The sequence below is a fragment of the Mastomys coucha genome, unplaced genomic scaffold (genome assembly GCF_008632895.1).
Source record: "Mastomys coucha isolate ucsf_1 unplaced genomic scaffold, UCSF_Mcou_1 pScaffold20, whole genome shotgun sequence".
Classification (NCBI taxonomy): Eukaryota; Metazoa; Chordata; class Mammalia; order Rodentia; family Muridae; genus Mastomys; species Mastomys coucha.
The window spans coordinates 142,454,675-142,472,933 of record NW_022196903.1 but is presented as its reverse complement, the minus strand read 5'-3'; the positions used below and the strand labels follow the sequence as shown (position 1 = coordinate 142,472,933).

The 18,259-nt window shown below is 41.9% G+C and overlaps 1 protein-coding gene across 2 annotated transcripts in view; it reads left to right on the top strand.

Moving 5' to 3' along the window:
• Tmtc1 (transmembrane O-mannosyltransferase targeting cadherins 1) overlaps positions 1-18,259 on the top strand; it is a 208,883-nt gene that overhangs the window by 11,961 nt on the left and 178,663 nt on the right. For both annotated transcript variants that reach the window (XM_031383952.1, XM_031383953.1), the window contains exons 2-3: positions 5,772-5,949; positions 15,791-15,864. In XM_031383952.1, coding sequence (XP_031239812.1) covers positions 5,772-5,949; positions 15,791-15,864 — 252 coding nt within the window. The remainder of the gene's footprint in view (positions 1-5,771; positions 5,950-15,790; positions 15,865-18,259) is intronic.

Below are 18,259 nucleotides of genomic sequence, written 5' to 3'. Positions count from 1 at the left end.
AAGTCTCCCCTCCCACCCAGTTTCCAGACTTGGCTCATTCATGGATTTGGAACATTCAGACTGAAGTTCAGGGGCTCTGAGAATGGACTCTATGTCCCTCAGCACAAGTCTCTCTTTCTAGGATGTATCCTGATTAAGTTTTGCCTTTCTTCTCCCCTTTGACCAGACTATATTCTTTAAAGGATGCAGAAAGAGAGTTTACCCAAAGCTCCTGGCTGTGAGAGGGAGGGGGTGGAGAGCTGGCCCCCTTCTGCCTTTGCTCTCCTTTGATGTCAGATTATTTAACCTCACTCTTCCTGGGATCTGATGTGGCTGTCCTGGAGAAAAACCAGTCTGATTGCTTTGGGTTCACACCCTGCTCTCCTGGTCAGCTTCACAGGGAGACAGGAGGTTCAGAAGAGGAAGGGGGATTTCAGTCAGAGATACCTGTTAAGGTTATTTGAGGAAAAAAAAAACTCTACTGCTTGTCCTAGTTCTAAATGAGAAATAAAGCCTAAGCCAAATAAAATGAGAGATTCTTAGAGCTGAAAAGGAAAGATGGGCTTTTCCTACTTCCAGCGGAATTTAAATTCATTTGTTTATTCAACAGAGTTCTTTTAGTTCTTTTATTGTGAGCTGAATGCCGTGGATTTCAGTGATGGAGAGAAATTAGCTTCTTAAATCTCTGAAAAACTGCTCATAACTCCTGAAGATAATTATTAGTGAGTTTTAGAAACGTGGTCGAGCGCCATCATGGAGGTACTCTCGGGATGACCTGGATACTGAGACACTGCTCCGGCTAGATGATGTCAAGGAACTGTCAACAGACTCTTGTGGGCAGTTTGGGTCACCTGGGCACTTGTATCTCATTTTAAATGTTGACCAGATGTATTGGAGTTCTCTCAAGGTCCTGAACCCATAGAATGCATACATGGTATAAAGAGACTTATCAGGTTGTGTTACAGGGTAGGGGCTGGGCGACAATGGCTACCTACATGCTGGAGAAGCTAAGAACCCTGTAACTGCTCAGTCCCCACAGCTAGATGCCTGGGCAGTCCCCATCCTGTGATGAGGCTTACAAAGTCCCCAAATCCTCATTGGAAGGCCAAAGAAGCTAGGATGTCAGCCAAGGACACACTCAGGAAGAAGCAGTGGCTGGCAGGCTGTGCTTCATTCTTCTTGGATCTCTTTGTGTCTTCTTCACTGTTTTGGACAAGTGACACCCACTTTGGGCATGGGTGTCTCCCCTTAACCCTTTCAGGAGACTGTCATAGTTCTGTCTCCTAAGCGACACTACATCCCATGGAGTTGGTGATCCAGACAGATCATCACACTTCAATGCTACTTGAGCTGACACCTTCTTGGTATTCCTCTACAGGTTGAAATCTCAGCTGCTGGAGGTGCCAGCTGACTGCATAACTGAGGGACTGAGCTCATGTTCTTTGGCATATAGTACTTTACATTTATTTGTAGGAACACGGTTATACCTTCTTCTCTAGGAATACACTTTGTTTTCAAACAATAGTCATTATGCCTATATTTTTATTTCCCATTTGTGATTCTAAATAGAGACCCAAGAAACAATCTACTGTCTTCTATACTACAAGAAAAATCCTGTGCCCTGATAAATGAGAGGCTTTCAATAGAGACTGGTGGAGACTGGCTAATTGTGAACATTTGTCCTAATGAAACAGGTACCTAAATGTTCCCCTGTAGCTCAGCCAACCTGGAGTTGTCAAGTCTTTTAATATTTTGAGATAAATTAGAAATATTTATATGCAGACATCTGCTCTAAAATTTTTTTGGCAGATTATAACAGTATATTAAAACAGTATATTAAAAGGTATAAAGGTGAAATGAAACTGTATTTAGAGTGAACCTGGCCTGGGAGAGTCTGTTTCTGGTGTAGTTAGACCTTGCTTTCCCCTCAGATAGACTTAGAGTAAGCCCATTGTCTCAGTGCTTCATTTATTCATCCATCTGTCCATCTGCCATCCACTTCAGAATTTACTGTGTGACATCCATGAGTGAGGCTTGCTCCAGACACTGGAGAGCAAAGCTGTAAGCTCCACAAACATCATATCCCTCCTCTCTGATCACTTCTGTCCCCCAAGTCCCCAAAACCACCTCCCTGAGACTCCATCTCAGAGAGCCCCCCTACCCTCCATCCTGGAGCTCCCTTGTGCAAGTGACCCCAGTGTCTAAGATGTTCTCTTAGCCTTGCTGTTTCTCAATGAGTACCATGGGTCTTGCCTCTTCTTCTCTACCTGGAGAACATTTCCTTCATCGAAAGCTCTGACCTGCCAGGTCCTTCCATTGCTGGAGCTCTGCTGCTCCATCTGGGTATGTTCCTTTCTTAAGCTCACTGTTCTGGGAATCCTTCAAGAGGAGACACCATGTCTTTTCTTCGTATCGCTGGGCACTTCCTCGTGTGATTAACACCTAGCAAATCTTGTTGAATACATGAAGACATGATAAACTGGAGTTCTGTGGCTCCTTGTCTCTCTGTTGGTGATTTGTCCTGCTTCCGTGGCTGAAGAGCATTAACGTTTTCAAGTGAGGGTAACAACCCCTTCTGGACCACAGTATGCGTATGATCGTTCTCATCTGGATGCGAGTATTTTGTTGTTTTTAGTACCCAGAATAGCGTTGACAGGGACACTCGTGGCCACTTTGGATCTCGGTCAGTCTTCCAGTGTATTTTTCTCCTCTCAGCACAGACATTTTTGTAATCTTTGTAAATGTGGATTCTGTAGTTTCATTTGAGCTGTTGGTAATGACATTAGGCAAGCAGAGCTAACACTAGGGCGCTCTGACAGGCACTGAAGGTCTCAGTCCAGAAGGACATTGATGTATTAGTCCCCACTCTATGTAGGTTGCAAATCCATCCTGGGCTGTCATGTATGCAGGCAGACTTCAAGATATTTTGATAAATGTCTCTGTTAAAACATAGATGCAGAACATCGATCATAGCCCCTCTTCTATTAAATTATGAAACATAACCCCCTTTTTTTTCTGTGCACCCATATTGGCTTCCAGAGCCAGAGATTCTCTTCTCTGTTCTCACAGATAGGTTATGTTTGGAAATGTTAACATTTTGTCTCTAACTTATGTGTCTTTCTCTTTTTATCCCCTTTAGATCTTGTTATTTTATAAATAACACTACGAGATACATGTGGGCATGTTTGTATGTATGTAAAAATCTTTATTTTTTGGTGGAAGGTTTCTGGAATTAGGATTTTCAGCCAGCAAGTACACTTTCTCCCCACCCCCTTTCATCTGTATGGAAGTGTATGTGCGTGTGTGTGTGTGTGTATATGTGTGTGTGTGTGTGTGTGTGTGTGTATTTGTGGAAGTTCAAATTGATGCTAAGAATCATTCTTAGTCATTCTTCTACATTATTGACTGAGCCCCGTCTCAATCTAACCTACATAACATGATTCACACTGCTTCAGTCCTACAACCCTGACTACAAGCACTGAGGGAATAAAGAAGGGACAGACACACCAATGTGGGTACACGAAAGCTGGCATCAGATAGTGCTGCCTTCACTAGAATGGAGGGCACCAACAACCCCTGGCCATCCACACCTCAGCATGCTTATTAGGTCCAGTGTGGGAGAAGGGTAGGCTCATAGTTAGTCTCTGTTGGTGCAATCCCCATGGGACTGAGACATTGGAGTCCTTGGCATGGCAGTGCCCATGTCAATGGCACATATTCAGGGATTCTTCTGCTACCTTTACTCAGAGCTCACCACTATGACTAGTCTTGCTAGCCTTTTTGCTCTGGGAAATCCCGAGAGAAAGCTTATTTTGGTTTAAATTCCAGAGGAATACAGTCTACAATGGCGGGGAAAGCATGGTGCAGCAAGATGACGGAACAGGAAGGTGGCTGGTCACATTTCATTTACGTACAGGAAGTAAAGGAGGAGAACAGGAAGTAAAGGACTTCCTCCACAAGGCTGTGCTTCCTAACCATGGCCTCCTCAAATAGTGCCACCATCTGTGGACCACATGCTCAAATAGATGAGCCTATGGGGATGGTAGTTCTCACACCACCACAAACTGTATCTGTGGTGTTTAGACTCATGTGCCCAAATGAAGCTTGAGATGTTTAGAATTTTGAAGGTCCAAGCTGTGCACAAATCACACTACCTATTTAGAACCCATATATGCTACCTCTAAGGGTGACTCATACATTCTTGGTTGATGTTTTGGAAAGGATGGTTTTGTAAGAAAGGTAGGTCAATAGCTCTAGGATAAACACCTAGGATTGTTGTTTTGGTGTGATGGACTGAAAGCCAGGTAGCTATGGGCCATCAACTACTGTGTACATACTGCCCCAAGGACATCCTAGATAAGAGTGATTGTTTTTTGACCAAATTTCTGAGAAAGGACTTTACTATGTAGCCCATATTGGTCTCAAATTCACAGTAGCCCTATTTCTGTAACCATCCTAGTGTTGGGGTTACAGGTTTGTGCCAGAATACTCAGCAAGAGGTTTTGTTTGGGAATCTTTCTTTCTACCACAGCAATTCTCAACCTATGGATCACAATCCCTTTGAAGGTCAAAGGGCCCTGTCACAGGGCTCACCTAAGACCATGGAAAACAGTTATTTGCATTACAACTCATAACAGTAGCAAAGTTACAGTTATGAAGTAGCAACAAAAGTAATTTTATGCTTAGGTGTCACCAAAACATGAGGAACTGTATTAAAGGGTCACAGCATCAGGAAGAACCATTGCGCACTACAGACTTAGTTGGGGACATTATATCCTGTTATTAACGGCAATCTTTAGATAGATCTGCTCTGTATTTTGGTGCCATGAAGGTTTTGGTTTTTGTTTTTGATTTTTTGATGTTGAGCACCTGACTTTCCTGCTGTTTATGGTTCTCTTTTATTGGCTTACCACAGTGTTAACAATCAGATCCTTAGATAGGTGGGGGCCTGTATTATAAAAACAAGCCCCGGTCATCCAGATGGCTCAGTAGACTAAGGCTTGCTGCCAAGCCTGATGACCTGAGTTTGATCTTTGAGGCTCATGTGGTAGAAATAGAGAACCAGCTCCCATAAGTTATGCTCTCACCTCCACATGCATACAGTGGCATTCACTTGTGACCCCACTTCATCCTCTCCCCCAAACAGGCACACACAAAATAAACAAGCATTAACAAAAACACTACAAATACAAAAACCTCATGGTGAATTTGCTCACAGTGTTGTCTCAGCTGCAGCTTGTGGTAGCAAGCATTGCTAACGAGTCCCGTATGGAGAGGCAATAGATGCAGCTTCCAGATGTAGAATCTGGAGACATGGCTCCTGGTGGTACTGTGGCTGAGAACACACGTTCTTGTTCATGCCTGGTTTGTCCTGGTAAAGGCACAGTTGCAGTCTTCTGGTTTCTGTTCATTTCCAGTGGCCATGGCTCTGATACCAGCACTTGGGACCCTCTCCTGGGTTACAAGTAAAAGCAAGAATGACAGGAAGGGTTTTTTTTTTGTTGTTTTTGTTTTTTTTTTTTTTTTGTGAACAGGGGAGTGATGTCCATCTGTCTGCCTTTTAAAAGGTCCAGCTTCCCCAAATAGCACCATATCTGTTTCTGTGTTGATTTCTGTAAATGAGTCAGTTCTGAGATAGGAAAAAGCTGAAAGGTCCACAGCATGAAAATGTTGAAAGTCACCGGAAGCTATTATCAAATAATGCATCTTAAATGCTGGGTGGATCACTTGTGCATATGCTATGATTATGGCTTGTATAGACCTCTCCATCTTTAATTTTTACTTTTTAACAGGCTAAACATATTTCTGACTGGCATGAATCCTTTCTACTTCCACGCGGTCAATGTCATTCTACACTGCCTGGTGACCCTTGTGCTGATGTATACCTGTGATAAAACGGTCTTCAAGAATCGTGGGCTGGCGTTCGTCACAGCTCTGCTCTTTGCAGTGCACCCGGTCCACACTGAGGCGGTGAGTATAAAGGATACCTGGAAATAAGGACCGCTAACAGCCAAAATAACGTCTATCTGCATACATATACCAGCCAGGCTGATCATTAGGTCCACGCCATGAGTAGGTTTATCCTGTACCCCTTCTACTTAACAGTGGTGTTCTTGGAGTGTTCAGATTGGCTCTGCCTGGGATGTAATTGCTTCTTTGCACAGAGGCTAAAAAGCGTTCTCGATTTTTTATTTGCAAAAAAATTAAATCCTGTGTGCTTTTAGATAGCAGGGATGCCTACTGTAATGTTGTTATCCCTGATCTGCTTCATGCCTGTGTTTATGGTATGAAACTGCTTGTGCTAGGGGAAGGGTCAAGAAAACTAGACTGATGACATTCTTCTAAGTTACAAAATGGACTTGGTGACTTACTCGATAAGTCTAGTTGTTTTCTGTGGGTAAGACTTTGTTCAAAAGGTCTTGCTAGTTTAGATCTGTGACCCTTTTTGAAGGTTTGGTCCATCATGCCCACACAAGATAGTGTCACAAAGCCCCTGTGCCACATCTTAGTAAAAGTAGTTGATTTCTTTTGTATATGTTGCTGTGAGCAGGTAAGAGCTTTCTGATGGGGGCATTGGCACCAAGGTTTTCAGAGAATGAAGCCTTCTAGTGGGTGATGGGCACCATGGTTTTCAAAGAATGGTTGGTAAAGCCTCTGTGGGTGCCTGGACACCTCCTTGAAGATTTGCAAAGAGCATCCTTTTAGTGAAGATACCATGTTGGATCTCTTCTGGAGCCTGATCTCTTTTGCCCTTCTCTCATTCGGATAAGAAATGCTCACACATTGTGATCTGACTGTGTTCCAGCAGCTCACACCCCTGAGACTTCTGTAATGGTCAGTTGATGTGTTGGTGTTTCGAGGCCTCTGTCAATTAAGGCATCATTGCCAGAGAGAAGGACTTCCTAGCTACCTCTGCCTGTTTTCCTCTTTTGATGGAGACTATGACCCAGAGTTAGAAGTACTGAGTGCTCTGTTTTGAAGTTCTGAGTCAGAAATGAAATAATGGCTGTAGGGACTTATAGAATGTTTATTTGAACTGGCATGAGAAGTCTAATTTGATTAATTAATATCAGAGAAAGGATTAGTCTTGCCAATTTGATATATGATGGATATTTTCCATGAACAGAATTCTAAATCTCTAAGCCCGAGGGTTAGTGTGTGTGTGCATGTGTGTTTATGATATATACATGAGAGACTATATATATATATACATGTGTATATATGTATATATATATATACACACACACATCATCTATAGGATGTGTATATACATATATGTGTATGTGTATTAGTATTCATATGTGAGTATATAATATACATATACATTATATATGGGGAAAGTGATGAATAAAAATCACTTTATAAACAGTTACCTCATTAAGATAATTTTCCTTACTCTTTCTATGTTAGACTGAGCATAGTTCCTATAAGTGGAAGAGTTTGAAGTGTAAGTAACAGTCCTCCAGCCTGGCTTGGTGAAGCCGTTTTCTGTACTTCTATAAAATGGTAACAATGAGAGGAGAGACTGGTGGGCAACTGCTGTAAGGGCTGATGTTCATTGTTTCTGTCTGTATCAAAGTCAAACCTTGCTGATTTGTTAAATTACAGACCATAACACATTATCTGAGACAGTAGATCCCTATGTGGTAGTTGCCCTGACTTTGGAGTTCAAAGCATTTAGCCATGCCTGTAATACATATCCTTCCATTCTCATCCAGAGGAATAGTCTAAAAGGTGGAAGCCAGACTTGAGAATTCTGGGGCACATTCTCCTACTCTTCTGAGAGAAGGTAGACCAGTCACAGATGCCCAAATCAGCCACACTTACTAATGTGTACACCTTCATGTTCAATGCTTAGCTTCTTTCCACTTTCATCATGATGTGAATTATAAACAGAATACTAATACATAACTGAAATATAGCATATAGAGATTTATAGTTATCCCAAGAAACTTAAAAAATAATTAAGGACAATAGATATATCTCTGTGGTAGGATAATTGATCACTGTGTATGAGGTCCTGAGTTCCATGTTTTGCAACACACACACACACACACACACACACACACACACACACGTACACACCAAAAGAATCCATATGCATTTTCATTATAAAGAGGTAATATGATAAATAAAATACATTTAAACATAGCAATACAATGCATCAAGAGAAAATGCTAGCCGGGTGGTGGTGGCGCACGCCTTTAATTCCAGCGCTTGGGAGGCAGAGGCAGGTGGATTTCTGAGTTCGAGGCCAGCCTGGTCTCCAGAGTGAGTTCCAGGACAGCCAGGAGTACACAGAGAAACCCTGTCTCAAAAAAAAAAAAAAAAAAAAAAAAAAAAAAAAAGAGAAAATGCTGAGGGTGAGTAACACTGAAGTATAAAAGTTCTCGGGAAGAGAAGACTGGACAGGCTTTCCTGGAAAGAAGAGCTCTCTCTTTGCAGGTGTGATGGTCAATGATCTCAGCCCTTGTGAAGTAGAGGCAGGAAGATCAGGAGTTCAAGGTCATCCTGGGCTACGTAGTGCAGAGTTTCAGGCCAGTCTGGATTTGTGAAATGCTGTCTCAATAAACTTAGGAAAATAATTTAAAAGCCCCCTTGTATTTAGGCAGAAGATGGGGCAGCTCATGCTCCCTCTGGTACAATACAGCCTAATTTTAAAATGTCACAATTTATGGTGTATGAAAGGGTAGATTCTTTTAATATTTACAAATGTTCTGATAAGTTTTATGTATGGGCTTAAGTAAATGAGAAATACCTAACTTTCTAATGCTCTTTTTGTACATACTATGAAGGAAAATAGCCAAAGATTTCTGTTCCTGGCAGTGTTGGTCATATAGAAGGCTAGGATAATCTTACATTTTTGACACATTTATAAACTATAGTTGAAGGGCTGTACTGTACTTGGGGACAATTATTACAGGAAAGAGCAACTGAATGTGCAGTTAGAATTTTAATTCATCAGCTGAGGAGAGAGAGTATGTATGCAAGGCAACCTTGGGCAGTGTGATCAGGAGCTGATCGAGGTTAGGTTAGATTCTTTTAAAGAGGAAAAGAAAGAAAGAAAAGAAAATCCTATTAGTAAAAATGACCTTTAAAAAAGGGGGTTTCCAAGGGTTTTGTGCTAATACAAAAATCCATAGTAGCACAATTAAAGAGGCACAGGTGTTGAAGAGCCAGGAGAAGGATCTTGGGAAGGTACTTGAATTGTAAGATGAAGGAGCTGTGGAGAGCAGGCAAGGAGAGCTGACCCAACATACCATTTATGCTATGGAGCAAAATGAAGTCTATTTAATTATAGACTGAAGTTTGAGTTTCTAGGGAGGAGGACAGAGAGACAGAAGAAGCAGTGCACTTCACAGACAATTAGTGATAAATTATTAAACATGTACAATAAGACATGGGGGCCTTGGGAAATTTCTCATCTTCACTAAACAAGACTATACATGGACCATATGTTATGCTATTCCAGGAAGATGGAGAATTTAAATTTGGGTGGAATTTGGTTTAGATGCATTGATGTGATTGTGTGTCAGCATGTCAATGTGGTTTACTTTGTAAGTGAAGCAGTTAGCAAATAGATAATGAGTCCAGGCTTGTAGGTACTGGGAGATCATAGGGATTCCTCCCACAGTTTATATTCACAGAAAGCCCAAGACTAGACATGCAAATAGATGTAAAAGTAAGACCCAGAGGAGATAACAGTTAATTCACATTTAAGCACACAGGACACTTTAGTTAGTCATATTTTTCAGCAAGCATTTGAAAGTATGCATATGGTGACAATGGGATGGTATTCTGCTGGGCAGGGAATGAAGAGGGACAGACTACCTCATTTAAGCCCTGGAGGTTCTTGGGCAGGTTTCCCAATGTTGTACATCTTTGAAATTTTGTGCTTTTCTGAATTTTGAATCATGTAAAAACAGCAAAATCAGGAAAATTATTGTGATTCTCCTATGAGTATTTACATCTGGTCAACACAGCTATCTCTAGTTTGCAGGATTGAAAATGAGAGCAGAGGAAGCCGGCACAGAGTGGGAAGATTAAAGCCAACATGTCTAGAATCAGAACAGGAGGACTCAGGAGAAAATTGGCTCTGATCTAATCAGCCGGTCTGGCTCCTGGCTGTTCCCACATGTTCCATTCACATTCCTGGCCACATCTGAGGCTAATGGAGCTCATTCTTGCAGATAAAATAAATATTCGTAACTCTATACAGAGTCTACTTATACAAACCCTGTCAATAGCGTTCCTAAAATAACACAATGTAACCTGAAGGCAAATGAAGTTCTAATGGATATTTTCTGTGTGTGGTTTTGTTATCCTGGCTGACGGGTCCACATATCCATGGCAGCTCGATGCCTGTAACCTGGAAATCTCAAGTTCCAAATTCTCCAAAGCCTGACACTTTGAATATTGACATGATGTCACAACCGGGAAATTCCTCGCCTGCCCTCATGTGACAGGTCACAGTTGAAATGTGGAGACACTAAAAATGCTGTATAAGGTCATCCTTAGACTTAGTGTACAAAGTATATAGAAATATAGATGGATTTTGTGTTTAGTCCTGGGTCCCATCCTCAAGACATCTCATTGCTTGCATATGAAGATATTCTAAAATCTAGAGAGAAAGGGGGAAAGAGAGAGATATACATAGAGAGAGGTACATAGAGAGAGACAAAGAAAGATACAGAGAGATACAGAGAGAGAGAGACAGAGACAGAGACAGAGACAGAGACAGAGAGACTGTTTCAAATTCTATTCAGTCATATTCACTAGCACTTTCCAGTGTTTTAACACAACACTCTGGTAATGAAGCTTTGGTTGAGAAAGGCGCATACATTTCTACTCACCATGAGCTGCCCAGTTGCTTTTTTATGTCAGAATACTGTCGGGTTCAGCTGCCGTTACTGCAGCAACCCATCTTAACCGTCCATCTCTGCTGCTTGTTGTCCTTCAGCATTCTTGCTGTTGACAGCACATGCCCTGTTCCTACTGCACCCCCTTCCAGAACCACTGCACACTCTCCTACCCTCCAAGAGGAATGCATGTTAGTGCCTTTCCCAGCCCTGCTTCATGTCCCCCAGTCTCAAGCTCCTGAAATCTTCTTTGCCTCTTCTTTAACTCTCAGATTCAGAGCCAGCCTTTCTGTGATACTTCCTAGATCCAGTAGCCAGAATAAATCCTTTCTCTTTTTTGGCAACAATTGCTTCATGTATCCTATTTAATACCCTCTCCTGACCCCAGCAGATGTTAAAGTCCTTGAGACAGGCAATTGCTTTCCAGTTGGCACAGTACCTTCTAGTTCACACTCACTGGAACAAGACCACAGTGAAACAACATGATGACATTGACTAACAGAGCCACAAGAAATGATAGCTGTAGCCAAGCAGTGGATAGGGATGGTCACTTTGTTTTAGATGTCAGACACTTTGCCCAAAAACCTCAGCTCAACAGGGGTACAAAGTAGGCATATACTGTGTATTTTGTGGTTTGGCCTGGAGAGGAGCCTATTAACATCAGCACTAACACTGTCACACTCTTTATTAACTTCTGCCAATGAGACTCTACATTATGATGTTATTGTTGAGGTGAGTTCTTACTCTATAGCCCAGGCAAGTCTTGAACTCATGACATTCCTCTTCAGCCTTCCAGTGCTAGGATGATAGGCATGAGTCAGCATGCCCAGCTAGTGTATTCTTTATGCATTTGTGCATTCAGCTGTCATAGTCTTGATCTTTCCAGATTGGTTCAGAGTGAGAAACAGGGTTTCAAGACACTTTATAGACACTAGTTATGCCTGCCCAACTTGTGACTGCTGTACTCCACCTTGCTATACCCAGAATCAACTTGCAAGCTTTGCTGTTGGCCACATCATTTGTTCTGGGAAGAGCATCCCTCTAGGTTTGCCCCAGGACTTCATGACAGGCTAGGTGGGTTGTCTTCTTAACCTTCTTGAATTTGTGCTGACTTAAATGCTCCAAGACAGCAGTGGTCACTAAGCTCATCTGAACTTCACATGTGACTTGTGCAGTCATCACTCAGCTGGGACCTTGTACCTCGGTGTACACTGTCATTGCCTGCCTCCCTGGAGTCATGCAGCTTCCCTAACATGGCTCTCAAGCTCCTTATAGATTAGCCAATTAGTGAACACTGCATTCGGTCCAAGTAGCCATGTCAGATCACAGCTTTTAGCTCTGTGCTGCCCTTGTGGTTCTTGGTCTGTATCCAGGCATCTCATGGTATAGGATAGATTTGAAATTTCCCCAGTACATAACCTGTCCATTATATATACATAGATTTTATGTAACTGATGGACATACTAAGCTAGCCAATAAAGTTAAATAAAGATACCATGCAGGTAACTTTTCAAGTGAAAAGATAGCTTCTATTAGCCATTCAGAAAATGCTATGCTGGAGTTAAGAGTTCTGCCCTTCTCTAAAACCTACTTGTTGCAGCCTCTTCATGTCACCTCATTGTCAGCTTCAGTCAGGTGTTAATACATGAGCTAACTAGGGACTCAGCTGGACTTCAGAAGTCAGATGCCCTCTTTCATGCTGATACTACCGCCTCTGTACAGTGTGCTTATAATGTGGTTTGTTGGTGGTTCACATTCTCTGAACCCATGGACCCTTGGGTCTTCTCTGATGTGGGTGACAATGTTTTCGTGTGTGAATGATCAGCCTTACTCATGTCCCACATAAACAGCTCCTGGCCCATCTCTTCCTTGGAAGTTGTGCTGCTCAGTTTTGTCAACTACACACAAGCCAGAGTCATTCAGGAAGGGGGAACACACAAGCCAGAGTCATCTGGTCCTATGGCAAGCCATGGGTAGACAATTACCAGAGTCATCTGGTCCTATGGCAAGCCATGGGTAGACAATTACTGTAGACAGCTAACCTTGGTCCTTAGTAGTATAAGAAAGTAGGCTGAACAAGTCTTGGGGAGCTGTGTTTTCCACGGCTTCTATTTCAATGCCTGCCTGCAGGTTGCTGCCTTGAACATGCTGTGAGGTGAAATAAACCCTTTCATCCTCAGATTTCTTTTGGTTGTGGCACTTTTGGTCACAGCAATAGAAAGCAAACTAGAACACAAACTTTTTTAAATTTTATTTATTATTTTATGTGTATGAGTACACTGTAGCTGTACAGATGACCGTGAGCTATCATATGTGTGGCTGCTGGGAATTGAACACAGGACCTCGCTCCAGCCCCACTTGCTCCAGTGTAATTCACTGTAACTGTCTTCAGATGCACCAGAAGAGGGCGTCAGATCTCATTACGGGTGGTTGTGAGCCACCATGTGGTTGCTGGGATCTGAGCTCAGGACCTTCAGAAGAGCAGTCAGTGCTCTTACCCACTGAGCCATCTCACCAGCATGAACACAAATATTTAAAACCATGTTTCTATTTTACCTTTACAATTTTATATCTTAGATTTAAAAAACAAGCATAAACAAAGAGAAATGCACATCTTATGGAGCAGAGTAGCATTAGTGTTTGCAAACCATCCCTCACCTCCCCGTATGTCGCTGCATACCCATTGCAGCCTCCTGATGTTGCTGCATGCTCATTGCAGCTTCCCGTACAGGACTTGTAAAGCTAACTTCCAACCTAAGGCTCACCCTTTATGGCTCTGTTCTTTATCAAGGCTTAGCTGGTTTTAACTTTGGCTGATTTTGTTTTGTCATTCCTCTCTTCTTCCTCTATATAAAAATATTGTTTGTTTTCTGAGGCATTTAGAGAAGGTTGCATAATTCATGCTCCTTTAAACATCAATAATTCAGTTGTGTATTTCCCAACACAGAGAGCATTATTCATGGTTTGGGTTTTGTCTCTTTTAGTCCTGAACACTGTTTTACTGTCATATGATGTATATATTTCAATATGATTTGGAGTTTATATTAAAATATATATAATATAAAGTTTTGAATATATTTGAATGTAACTTATAAATGTTATATGAATATAGACTATATGATTATAACAAATATTTCTTAGAGTCATAGTACATTAAAATTTATGCCTTTAAAATAAAAATAATGTATATTGTATTTAAATAAATAAGATATAATTTAAATATATAAAATTTAATATCAATATATAATGCACAGATATATACATACTAGGCCTATAAATTTATGATTATATATTATAAATTATAAGTAGCAACATAATTAGGAATCATGATAAATAAAAATAAGATATAACACAGATATAATAAGGTCTTAATATATACTGATATGCTATAATTTAAAATATGTATTTATGTTTACTAACATATTAACGTCCTCATTCTTATGGATTGTGTCTCACCTTGAATTTGTCTGATTTTTCTCACACATGTGATTTGGTCAGGCCTGCATGGCATCTTTGTGAGGAGAGATCCTAGTAGACATGATGTACTGCCTTAACACACCTCTAAAGTGTGTTCACTCTTTTTTATTTTTCTGAAAATTAAGTTGGTGAGGAAATGGTTTGAAATAACGAGGACACCTTGCATCTCAAATACCGTATATGTCCTAGATTTACCATCTGTTTTTCTCTGCTTCTGTTCATTCAGTAGTGCTGAGGACTAAAGCCAGGGCCTTGGCCTTGCTGGCTGAGTGCTTTTCTCCAAGCCGCACTCCCAGCCTGACTGATATTTCTGGTTTCTTGCTCTGTATGGCCTTTACTCTTCTGGAAGCAGATGGGTGTTCACTGCTCTAGCCACACACAGAGCTCGGCAGAGCAGAGTCTCCCTTATTCACTCATTAGTTTGCTGTTTGTGTCTGTGCACTTGGAACCTTTGTCACCCGTGTGTCTCCATGTACACTGTGGTTTTCTGTGTTTTTAGTGGTTTATAATGTATTATGCTCCTTGTTTATTTTACTCACGTTTTCTCAGATTTGTTCACTGAGAGCTCCTTTAGATTTTTTTCCTTTTTTTTGGTTTTTCAAGACAGGGTTTCTCTGTGTAGCCCTGGTTGTCCTGGAACTCACTCTGTAGACCAGGCTGGCCTCGAACTCAGAAATTCACCTGCCTCTGCCTCCCAAGTGCTGGGATTAAAGCTGTGTGCCACCACTGCCCGGCTAGATTTTTTTTCCTTTTGATTACCTTTTTTTTTTTTTGAATGATTTGTGCTCTGACATGAGAAGGTGACCCTGCTGCTCTTGAGTCTCCCCAAGCCTCAGCCTTAGAGCCAGACCCCTTTCCAGGGAGTCAGTATTTGTCTGAGGTGGGTCAGAGGACCATGGGGCATTGGCTGTATACATGTCACATCTGTGCACACACATACACACACACACACACACACACACACACACACACACACACACACACACACACTTACTCTAGCAACCAGAAGTCCCCTCATTGTTAAAAGTATTGATCTCTCTGGTTTTGTTTTCCCTCCACTTGGCAAATACTCTGTGACTCATCACTACCCCTCTATCCAAAGATGACCACAGTGTTTCATGGTAGAGTTTATTGAGACTCAGACCCAGGCCATTGTCTAGCCAAGTACTCTACCCCTGAGCTATGCCCACCACCCTTAATGATTGCCTTAATAAGTTGATAACTGAACAAATTTTTTATGCTGAGAACTGATCCTCTGGAAGAGAAATTAGAAGTAAGGTTAAGTAAGAAAATTCTGCCCCTCGTTCCTCTTTCTCTCTTTCTAGAAATGTGGAACATATGTAATAATGAGAGGTGTTTGCTCCATAGATTGCTACCCATATGCTTTCAGCTTTGCTCTTCCTAAAATCAAACGTACTTCCACAAGATACTGTGATAATAATCTTCCAAGGTTTACAGTTTTCATTGTGTTGCAGGTGGCTGGCATCGTGGGCAGAGCTGATGTGCTAGCATGCCTCCTGTTCCTGCTGGCCTTTCTTTCCTACCAAAGGTGAGTGAGACTAAGTAAACCTCTCTGTGATTTGATCACATACTGTCACATGTACACTAACCCACTGCTTGACCAGAGAGAGGCTCTGGGCTGTAACATGCTCAGTGGGTATCAGGGATAAAAAATATCTTTTTACCCAGAGTTGAGTTTCAACTTCCAGCTCCATTCTGAAGCATTTAATATCATGTGTGTGTGTGTGTGCTAGTGCGTGCATATGTGTATGTGCATGTGTGTGCGTGTATGTGTGTGTGCGTGTATGTGTGTGTGCGCGTGCGTATGTGTGTGTGCACGCGTGTGTGTATGTGTGTGCATGTGTGTGTACGTGCATGTATGTGTGTGCACACACATGTGTGCATGCATGCATGTGCATGTGTGTATATGTGTGTGCACGTGTGTGTGCGTGTGTGTTCATGTGCATGTGTGTGCATGTGTGTGTATGTGCGCGCGTGCGTGCATGCATGTGTATGTGTGTGCGTGTTCATGTGCATGTGTGCATGTGTGTGTATGTGCGCGCGTGCGTGCATGCATGTGTATGTGTGTGCATGTGTGCGTGTGTGTGTGTGTGTGTGTGTGTGTGTGTGTGTGTGTGTGTATGTGTGTGTGTCTGCTCACCCAGTCCCAGGATTATGGACATGATGTTCACCTTTTTCTTTTTTAATGTGTGCTAGGGATTTGTGTAGCAGGTATGTTACCTCCTGAGCATTTCCCTAACCTTGACTAACATGGCCTCACTGGGAATCCAAGCTCTTGCATTTTTTTTGCTTACCTTTTTCTATTAGTTTTACAGTAGCCACTCACAGCTACATAACAAGGTTGATTAGGAAGTATTACTTCTTAACTGTTGCTCTGCACTTTAGAATCCTTTTGTCAAAACACAGGAAACCTCTACTACATTTCATCTTTATCCTCAAAGGGAAGGCATTTCAACAGACCTGTGACATGTCCATGGAGAGAAGAATGAATTAGTAAAATGTGAGTTTGGACAGAGGGCTCAGAGAGTCTCCCTAAAGAAGGCAGGTCGTGGAGGTATGCAGGCTGAGAATCTGTAAACTTGGATCAATTCACTGACCCATAACTTACAAAAGCCACTTACTTAAGAACACTGTTCTAAACCTTTGGTACTTAATTAGCAACAACTTCCCTTCTGTCTATGGCCCAGATATCTGAGAGAAGGGCCTAAGGGAGTAATTCTTTATTTTGGCTCAAAGTTTTAGTCATGGTTGGTTGGCCCCATGCATCCAGACAGAGCGCAAGAACACGTGGCAGTGAACACTCAACCTCATGGCAGGCAGGGGAGAAAGGGAGCGATTTTAGGTCCAGAGCATGAGATGGCTTCCCAGGACACACTCTTAGTGCCAATTCCTCCAAGCAAGGTCTACCTTCCTCAGTTCCTCCATTTTCCACTGGCATCTAGTAGATAGAGAGGAAACATGCCCCTGCAGGATGCCCTGCAATATACAGGACAGGCCCTACAACAAAGAGTCATCTGGCAGGGAAATGCCAGTGTGGCAACGGCTGAGGACCCTGGTGCAGTCCAGTGGAGGCCTTTCATCTGGAGTAGGATGCAGGAAGCCTAGGAGGTGTTACAGTAAAGGGTGGAGCCAGATTAGGACAGTATTTATCTTCAGGCCCAAGCCTGATCCTGCCCACTGCATTCATAATTGTGCACATACTATTATGAAGTTTCAAAACATATGCCCAGATTTAATGATTCCTTTTTGGACTAGAATTAACCTATTGATTAATTTAAAATTCTCTGTTTGGTTGTATCTAAATGTGCTCCCATCTATGTGGCTGTGAGCCAGATCATCATGGGTTGGTTGTCTGTGCCCTGCTCACCTTTGGAAATTTAAGTTCTAGGCCAAGCCCATGGAAAAATGTGTATTCTCCTATCAAGTTAGCATGTAATTCTAATTGTTCTGAGATGCAATACATAGGAGGGACAATATAGAAAGAATATTGTCCCTCACTTCAAGGGAGAGAGAGCTTAGTGGCTGTGCACTTACATGAATAAATAATGATGTTTTCTTGGAATACTTTCATTTTATTATTTGGGAAGTAACACTGAAAACAGCTTGAAATTTCTGTAGGAAACTGTGATTAGAAAATAAGGATTCCCAGGCTTGAAAAATGGTTCAGTAGTTAAGAACATATACTTCTCTGGCAAAGGACCTGATTTGGTTCCCAGAACCCATATTGGGTAGCTCTAAACTGCCTGTAATTCCTGCTTCAGGGGATCTCATGGCCTCTTGTGGCCTCTATAGGCAACTGTATTCACATGTGTGCAAAACCTCTCTCTCTCTCTCTCTCTCTCTCTCTCTCTCTCTCTCTTCCTCTCTCTTTTCCTTTTTCTTTCTCTCTCTCTTTCCCCCCTCTCTTTTTCTCTCTGTCCCTC